The 9,110-nt window shown below is 39.1% G+C and overlaps 1 protein-coding gene across 1 annotated transcript in view; it reads left to right on the top strand.

Moving 5' to 3' along the window:
* The window catches only part of MORC1 (MORC family CW-type zinc finger 1), a 255,866-nt gene extending 249,472 nt beyond the window's left edge, over positions 1–6,394 (top strand). The window contains exon 26 of the mRNA XM_006895351.1: positions 6,257–6,394. Within this exon, the coding sequence (XP_006895413.1) occupies positions 6,257–6,394 (138 nt within the window). The remainder of the gene's footprint in view (positions 1–6,256) is intronic.
* The last annotated feature ends 2,716 nt before the right edge of the window (positions 6,395–9,110 follow it).

The following is a 9,110-nucleotide window of genomic DNA, read 5'->3' as shown; positions in this document are numbered from 1 at the left end:
GATTTATTAACAATCTGCATTATGCAGATGTCACAACCCTGCTTGCTGAAACTGAGGAGGACCCGAAGCACTTACTGCAGAGTGTCAAGGACTGCAGCCTCCAATATGGATTGAGGCTCAATGTCAAGAAGACAGATTCTCACCACTGGGCCAATTGGCAGCATCGGAATGGATGGTGAAGAGATTGAGATTGTTCACAGCTTCAGTGTGCTTGGCTCCACAGTCAACACTCTCGGCACCAGCAGCCAGGATATTAGAAGACGTATTGCCGTAGGAAAGTCTGCTGTTAGGGACTTCTCCAAAGTACTGAAGAGCAATGGTGTCTCTTTGGAGACTAAAGTGCGCCTTGGTCTTTGCTATCACTTGTTATGTATCAGAGAGTTGGACAATGACTAAGGGGGATAGAAGGAGAATTGATGCCTTTGTGTTGTGGTGCTGGAGAAGAGTATTGAGGGTACCATGGACTGTTAGGAAAACAAACAGATTCATCCTGGAAAGGGTCACACCAGGCTGCTCCTTGGAGGCAAGGATTCTAAGGCTCCGTCTGACATACTTTGGACATGTTGCAAGGAGGGACAGGTCCTTGGAGAGGGACGTCATGCTTGGTAGGGTGTAGGGACAGCACATAAGGGGAAGGCCCCCTATGAGGTGGATTGATTCAGTGACTGGAGTAATCGGGATGGGTGTGTGGAGACGGTGCAATTGGCACAGGACAGAGCAGAGTATAGGGCTGTTGTACATAGGGTCGCTATGAGTTGCAAGCAACTCAATGGCACATAACAACAACAACAACAACATATCTATATAACTATATCTCTATGTATCTAACTAACTAACTATATACTTGTTGTTTACCGTAGAATTTGAACCAACCCATAGCTGACCCTCCAGTGAGTTTTTCAGAGGCAGTCAATTGCACAGGAAGAGATTGCCCATCTCTTACCCCACCCTTAATTTGAAAATATAAAACATTTTTACTTTGGTGGTTTAGACATCAGTGATAATGATACAAGTATTAAAATAAAGTTAATGCCCTGTTTTTTAATGACATTTGCTGTTAATGTCAATTATTGTTGCTGTTGTTATATACCATTCAGTTGCCTGTGACTCATAGTGACCCTATGTACTGAACCTTACCCTATCCTGAGCTAGTCTAATTGTCTTCAACACACCTACCCCCTGTAACCGACCATTCTGTATCAGTCTATCTCATCTGGGGTCTTTCTCTCCTGCTCCATCTTCTCACCATTCCAAGCATGATGTCCTTCTCCAAGGATTGATTCAACCTGGTCTTTCACCTAAAGTATATGAGACAGAGCTTCATAGTCCTTGGTTACAGCAAGCAGTTTGGTTTCCCCCTCTCCAGTACAGACCAGAACAGACCTGTTTGTTCTCTTAGTGGGCCATGATATGTTTAATCCATTCTCCCGCACCATATTCCATTATAATACTTTGCTTTGTCCTCCCAAACTGCCCTTTGAAATCGTCAGTTCAGCTCTTTTACTTCATCATGTTTTCCTTTAGATGTGGCTTCTTGATGCTCCAGTACAATCTTTAGAGTCTCTCTGACATCCATTTTTATTTTTTCTTTCTCCTCTGATTTTGTAATGACTTTTTGTTTTCTTCGTGGATGGTATCCCTGATATCATCCCACAACTCATCTAGTCTTCTATCAGTGGTGTTCAATGTCTTAAACCTATTCTTAAGATGATCGTGAAATTCAGACGGAATTGATTCAAGATTGTGTTTTGGTTCCTGCGGATTTAATTTTCTTTAGCCTCAATTTGAACTTGCATATGAGTAATTGATGATCTGACATATAGTCTGCCCCTGGCCTGGTTCTAACTGGTGATATTGAGCTTCTCCAACAATTTCTTCCACAAATATAGTCAGTCTGATTCCTATGCAGCTCATCAGGTGAAATCAATGTGTAAAGTCATCTTTTGTGTCTTTTAGAAAAAGTATTTGCAATGAATAAACCATTACAAATACAAAATTCAGTCATTCTGTTTCCAGCCTCATTTCTATCACAAATCCCATATTTTCCAACTACTGTTCCTTCTTCACTGTTTCCTACTTTTGTATTTCAGTCATTATCATAATATATTAATAATAATATTTTATATAATGATGTTTTATAATATCATTATATAATTATTATTAATGGATCCTGATTGCATGTGTGGTCAATTTCAGACCACAAAATTTGGTACAAATTCTCAATGTCTTCCTCTTTGCCTCTTGATGTAGGAGCAAATATTAAGCAATGTCATGGTAGAAGGAGGGGAGGTTGAAACTGTCAGCCGCTTCTTTTTGCCTAGATCCACAATTAACACATGTCGTACCAGCAGTCAGGAAATAGAGAGAGGCGTTGCACTGGAAAAATATGCAGTTAGGGAACTTTACAAATTATGGAGGAGTAGTGATGTCTATTTGAGGACTAAAGTGTGTCTTTCTGATTACTAGCTATACATCTGAGACTTGAACAAGAATAAGGTGACAGAAAAAGAATTGACACTTTTGAGCTATGGTGTTGGAGAAGAGCACTGAACATCCTATAGACAGCCAAGGGAAAGAACAGATATGTCTTAGAGAAGGTGCTGCCAGACTACTCTGGAAAATGATGAGGCTTCACCTCACATACTTTGGACAGGTTGCTAGGAGGTGCCATTCCTTGGAGGATATGATGTTGTGAAGGATGGAGGGTGGGCAAAGGAAAGGAAGACTCTCAAACACTTAGATTGACACGATGACTGATGCAATGGGCTCTTGTGTGTCAGGAAGTGTAAGAATGGTGCAGGACAGAACTGGGTTCAGATCTTTTGCTCATAGAGTCACTATGAGTCATACTCAATTTGATAGCATCTAACAACAACAAGTACCACAATTCAAAATCATTGATTCTTTTTCTATTATATTTAGTCATTATCCAACTCTCTGATACATAACAAGTAATTGTGAAGACCATAGCCTGAATCATGTGTACCTTAGTATCTAGACTGATATCATTGCTCTTTTACAATGTCCCTGAGAGCAGATTTCCCCAATGCAATTTGTCTTTTGATTTCTTGACTGCTGGTGTAAAGAATGTTCACTGTGGAGAGAAGATATTCACCCTGAAACCTATAGCATCCCTTTTCAGCAGGAAGTAGCTAAGAGAATACGCGATCCCCTTTTCCTTACGAATCAGGGTGAAGTCTCTCTCAGGGAGGAGCGATAGGGAATGGCAAAGGACACACTGACAAAGGAAATTAATCAGAACTGGCTTTGACAAGCACTGTGGCAATTGGACAATTAAAACAGACTTTGAAGGGGGGAAAAAGAGGAACGAACTGGGGAGGAGGGTAAAGAAAATAGTGCAGCAATGAATGAATGGATACCCAAAATATCTGTAAATGTTCATTAGCATTAATAAAATTTAATTTAAAAAAAAAAGAATGTTCACTGTGGTGCTGAGCAAGTTGAAATTGTTGACAACCTCAACGTTTTCCCATCATGGTGAAAACACTTGACCCAATGATGAGAATCTTTGTTTTCTTGATCTTCAACTTCAATCCATATTGAAGACTATAGTCCTTGACTTTCTGCAGCAGATACTTCAGGTATTCCTCAGTCTCAGCAAGCAAGGTTATGGCATCTGCATAACATAGGTGCTTAATGAGTCTTCCTCCAATCCTGATGCCACACTTATCTTCCTATAGTCCAATTTATCAAATTATTTTCTCAGCATACAGATTGAATAGGTATGGAGAAAGGATACAGCCATGACAAATACACTGTTTCTGATTTCAAGGTATGCAGTTTCCTTGTTCTGTTCAGACACTTGCTTCTATGTATATATATCGAATTTTCATGAGTATAATTAAGTGTTCTGGATTTCTGTTCTTCTCAGTGTTAGTTTTCATTTGCTATGATCCACACAGTTGTTCCTGGTTTCGTTGGCTCCTCCCAGGCTCTTGGGAAGCTCTCCTTGCCAGAAGGAAGGAGCATGGTGGTGGGAGCACAGGAATCGTGGCGAGCTTTTGGAGTCGACTGCTTTTCCGGGAATATGTTTGACATGCAGGTGGTATAGCACTGGTCTGTGCGTTGCTGTACAGAGGTAACTCGTAGTTGCTGTGATGCTGAAGACTGTGACAGTGATGTGCCAATCGTGGTAATGGGTACCCATGGTGGACAGTGTTGGCTGGAGCTTCCCAACTAAATCAAGCCTGGAAGCAGGAGTGGCATCCACTTCCGAAATGGCTTGCCTCCGGAAACTCTATGTACGAACAGTGCTCAGGCTGTTCATTCATAGGGTCTCTATGAGTCGTCTACGACTCGACGGCATCAAACAACAACAACAATGATCCACACAGTCAAATACCTCTACATAATCATAAAACATTAGTAAACATCTTCTGGTATTCTCTCTTTTCAGCCAAGATCTAGCCGACATCAACCGTGTTATCCATTGTGCTATGCCCTCTTCTGAATCCAGCTTGAGTTTTGGAAGTTCCCTATGGTTGTACTGACCCTGCTGTTTTTTTAATAATCTCTAGCAAGATTTTACTTGCTTGTGATATTAGTGATATTGTTCATTTTCAGAATCTGCCTAATCATTTTTTTTAAAATTAGAACAGATATGAATCTCTTCTAAAGCATCTGGTCAGGTATATCTAGTCTTTGTATAGACTAGTGAGCTTGTTCAGGGCTGCATCGCTTTCCACAGGGGTTGCACCATTTTACACTCCCACCAACCACCAACAGTGAATAAGGGTTCCAGTCTCATCACAACCTTACCAGCATTTGTTGCTTGCTGTTCATGTCATTTGGTATTCTGTTGTCATGTTGTATTCATGTCAGTTCGTATTCTGCCATTTCCTGGGGCTTCATTTTTTGCCATTGCTTCCAGTGCTGTTTGAACTTCTTCTTTCATTACCATTGGGTTTTGGTCATATGCTTCTTCCTGTAATGGTTCAATGCCCACCAGTTCTTTTTGGCTCAGTGTCAAGCAATACTTTTTGGTACAGTGACTCTGTATGCCTTTCATCTTTTTGGATACTTCCTGTATTGTTCAACATTTTGCCTATAGGATCCATCAGTATTGCCACTTAAGAGTTCAATTTGTTCTTCAGAACATTCAGCTTGAGAAATATTGTACATGCAGTCGTGGTGCCAACCAGTCTCACTGAGGGTCTTCCTCTCTCTCTCTCTCTCTGTGTCTTAATTTTTTTAATTCTTAGATGCAATTTAGTCTTTTTTAAATATGTTTTTATTTTAATTGAAATTTTAACAAAGGTTTACAGAAAAGTTAGATTTTCATTCAGTCATTGTTGCATATTTTTAGCCCTCTCCCTTCCCCCTTTCCCAGTTCACTTTTTTAAAAAATACTCATTCATTATTGCACAATTACATCCCTACCTCCTCTTTCCCCACACCCAGTCCTCTTTGCAATGCACTTCTTATTCTGGGCTATTGCCATACATATAATGGTCTTCCTGTCATTTGTTGCCCCTTAATCTTTCCTAACATGATGTCCTTTTCCAAAGAATATCCCCTCCTAACAACATGTCTCATATATGAAATATGGAGGGCAAAACTTTGCCATCCTAGCCTCTGAGGAGCACTCTGAATATATTTTCCTCAAGCATCTTTTTAAAATTATTATTTTGTCAGCCCATGGCTATTGTGTACATTTCTCCAACACCACAACTCAAAGGCATCACTTTTTCGTCTGACAGAAGAAGTAGACTATACGACAGTCCAGTTCAAAGTAACAATTATCAGTCCATTTCAGCTCACTAATTCGTAGGATATCAGTCTTTATGTGTTCCTTTTAATTTTTGAGGAGAAGCAGAGATGTGAAAACTGGCCTTCATTTTTGCTTTTACTCATATGAGAGAAAAAAACACAGTAAGTTTAAGAAAATAGAGGAAAAGAGCCTGTAAGATAAAAAAATAGGCTCCCTCTCCTCTGCCCCCAGCCAGGGACAATAGTTTTGGAATATAATATGTAAATAAAAAGAAATGAGGGGGTAAGGTTGAAATAATCTTCAGATATCCATTAAGGAGAGAAAAGGGATCAAAAAGCCTAACAAGTTGTGAGCATATATTGAAAATAAATGTAAAAAATATTTTGAAGCATTAAAAGCATCATTCAAATGCAGGATGGGTTTGGTTCCAACGTGAACCATAAAGAAGACTGCTGGAGGCTGCCCAGATTCAGGGGTTAGCGTGCGGCCTCTGCTCGTGGTTTGATTCTTACTTCTCTTTCCTAGGGGGATCCAGCAGGAGATCTGGAGCAGATTGACAGTTACTTAGAAGTTTTGCTCAGAGAAGATAATCTCCTTTTTCAAAATACTTTAAATAAAGGGACTATAGAATCAGAGCATAATCTCTTTTTAGAAGAAAAATAAAAGTACTCCTCAAAATTAAAAATAAAAAAGTATTTTTGGTTTAAAAACAGTTTAGAAACAGAAGCAGAAAGTTCTTTTAAAAAATATGTCTCCATTTGTTGTTTTTAAAGTTTGTTTTATTTAACACTATTTAGAAAAATTAATAATAATAAAAATATATTCAGAAAAATACATAGTTTAGAAATGGAGATTAGGGTATAATTTCCTAATAGTATAATTTCTCTTTCTTTTAGACACTGTTCCTAGAATTCTGTTAACAAAACTGTAATGTGATTTACAAAGAAAAAAATGTTACTTAGGCTTAAATTTTGTCTTTGCATAAAAGTAAAATACTGTAAACAGCATTTTCTGAAATCAGTATACAACATTGCACAGTCATTTCCTCTTAACATTTGTGTGCTAAAGTAATATCTGGAAATAAATTGTGCCATTTCCCTACTACAATCAGTACTTAGCAAATCAGAAACATAAATCCCTGAAATGCTTGTAAAAATATATACAATATGATAATTGTATTGTTGAGTTTTAATAAAAGAAAAATTATCTTCACCATGCTGTGTATATAAACACATATATAAGTGTATACATGAAGCTATGTACAAGTGTATACACAAAGAGATAGATAGATGATAGATAGATAGATAGTTGATAGATAGATACGCATGCGAAGCCATGCTTTCTAATTGGCTTTGATAACTGTTTTATTTGTATGTTTAGAAATGTCTGTAACTTTTATAAAAACAATAAACCATTTAATATTTCTTTGGAGAAGTGTGTAATTTTAGTTTTATATAGAGCAAGATCAGTTGGCCTAGTGGACAGAAAGTGATGCTACCAAACAAAAGGTAGGTGACTAATGGCCCTCAGGCCTGTTTTTAATTGTTTTTGGTCAAGCTTGCCATACAGAGGTAACTTGTTGTTGCTGTGAAGCTGAACACTGTGACACTGATGTCTCAAATGCAATAATGGTTACCTATGGTTGAAAGTGTTTGGTGGTTATTATTGTTGTTATGTGCTGTCGTGTCGCCTGTGACTCATAGCAACTCTATGTACAACAGCCCTAACTCTGCCCCATCCTATGCCAAACTCATCATCTCCGATACACCTACTCCTCTTACCCAAGTCACTGAAACAATCCATCTCCTCGAGGGTCTTCCTCTCCTGAGCTGTCCATCCACCCTCCCAAGCATGACATCCCTCTCCAAGGACTGGTCACTCCTTGCAATATGTCCAAACTATGTCAGACAAAGCCCCAGAATCCTTGCCTCCAAGGAGCAGCCTGGCTTCACCCTCTCCAGGATGAAATTGTTTGTTTTCCTAGCAGTCCATAGTGCATTCAATACTATTCTCCAGCACCACAGCTCAAAGACATCAGTTCTCCTTCTGTCATCCCTAGTCATTGTCCAGCTCTCCGATACATAGCAAGTGATTACAAAGACCATGGCCTGTATCAGGTGCACGTTAGTGTTTGGTAGAGCTCCCCAATTAAAACAAGCTTGGAAACCGGAGTGGCATCCACTTCTGTAATAGCTTGCCTCCGGAAACCCTGTGAACCTGGAGAAAAGATGAAAGTCACGCAAGTGTTGAAGGTTGCTATGAGTCATCTACAATTAGACAGCACTTAACAACAAAAACAACAACATACATACATGCACATAGTGTAAATTCAAAACATATAAAGATGAAAAAGTTTTCATCCCATTCTTTTATTTAGCTGGTTATTCTTGCTAGTATGCATGTTTGTATCAGTTCCTTGTGAAGTCATCCAAAGAAACAGTCAATGTGTACTATGACTCAATCTATAGAAAATAGCACTAATGTGAAATCATGTCTTTTCCAAACGTCTGACACCTATCTTCCAGGTAAATTTACTATAATATCAGCTCAAAAATATAAGGCAAGCTTGTTAACCTTTTGCTTATAGCATGTTATAGCACTAAATGAAAATTACAATTTGATTTTCTGTATTTCCACCAAAAAAATGTTGGTCTACAATGTGCTCAAAGTAATTAAAAAAAAATTATTCTGTTTCAACATTCAACAAAACAGTCCTGAACATTTTAAGGTAGAGGCAATGCTGAAACCCTGAAAACAGGAATCTTTTCTGGAGGGAGGCATATCATGTACATCCGTACCCACGAGCATGTGTCCAGCACACAGCCCACCTTATGATCATCTCCAGCATCCTAATGAGAGGAATATTTCAGAGTTAAGAAAAATGAGTTAGAGCAGAAGATGGGAATAATAATTAATAATATTGTTTGATGATTTCCACATTCTGTTGGATTACCTTTTTTTAATTTAGCGAAACAAGTGAAAAAATGTTTATTAAGGTAATGCAAAAGGGGGGACCCTTTCTGGAAATTCAGGGATGGACACCAATGTTTTGGCATGCAGCCTGGGAGGGGGTCACTGACCTTATGGGCTCCCAGTCATTGCCTAGCCCTACCTAGGGACCTGTGGGATTGTATCCCTTACATTCCTATGGAACAAGCTTCTTCACCTTGATATACTACCCTGTGCCAATTCTAGGCTGGAAGGCAAGGGCTTCAGGAAGCTGGTCCGACACAGTTGCCTGATGTCAGGGGACCACATCCCTGTGAACCAGAGCCATAGCAGATGAGATGACCTTCAAAGGACACAGTATCATCTCTCCTCCTTCATGACGTGAGCCTCACCCCTTCAGGATCACCTTTCTTAGGAATGGGAAAAATAT

Source organism: Elephantulus edwardii, unplaced genomic scaffold (assembly GCF_000299155.1).
Source record: "Elephantulus edwardii isolate Elephantulus edwardi_28Jun2011 unplaced genomic scaffold, EleEdw1.0 scaffold00165, whole genome shotgun sequence".
Lineage (NCBI taxonomy): Eukaryota > Metazoa > Chordata > Mammalia > Macroscelidea > Macroscelididae > Elephantulus > Elephantulus edwardii.
The sequence above is the reverse complement of the archived record's forward strand: the minus strand, read 5'-3'. Positions and strand labels throughout refer to the sequence as shown.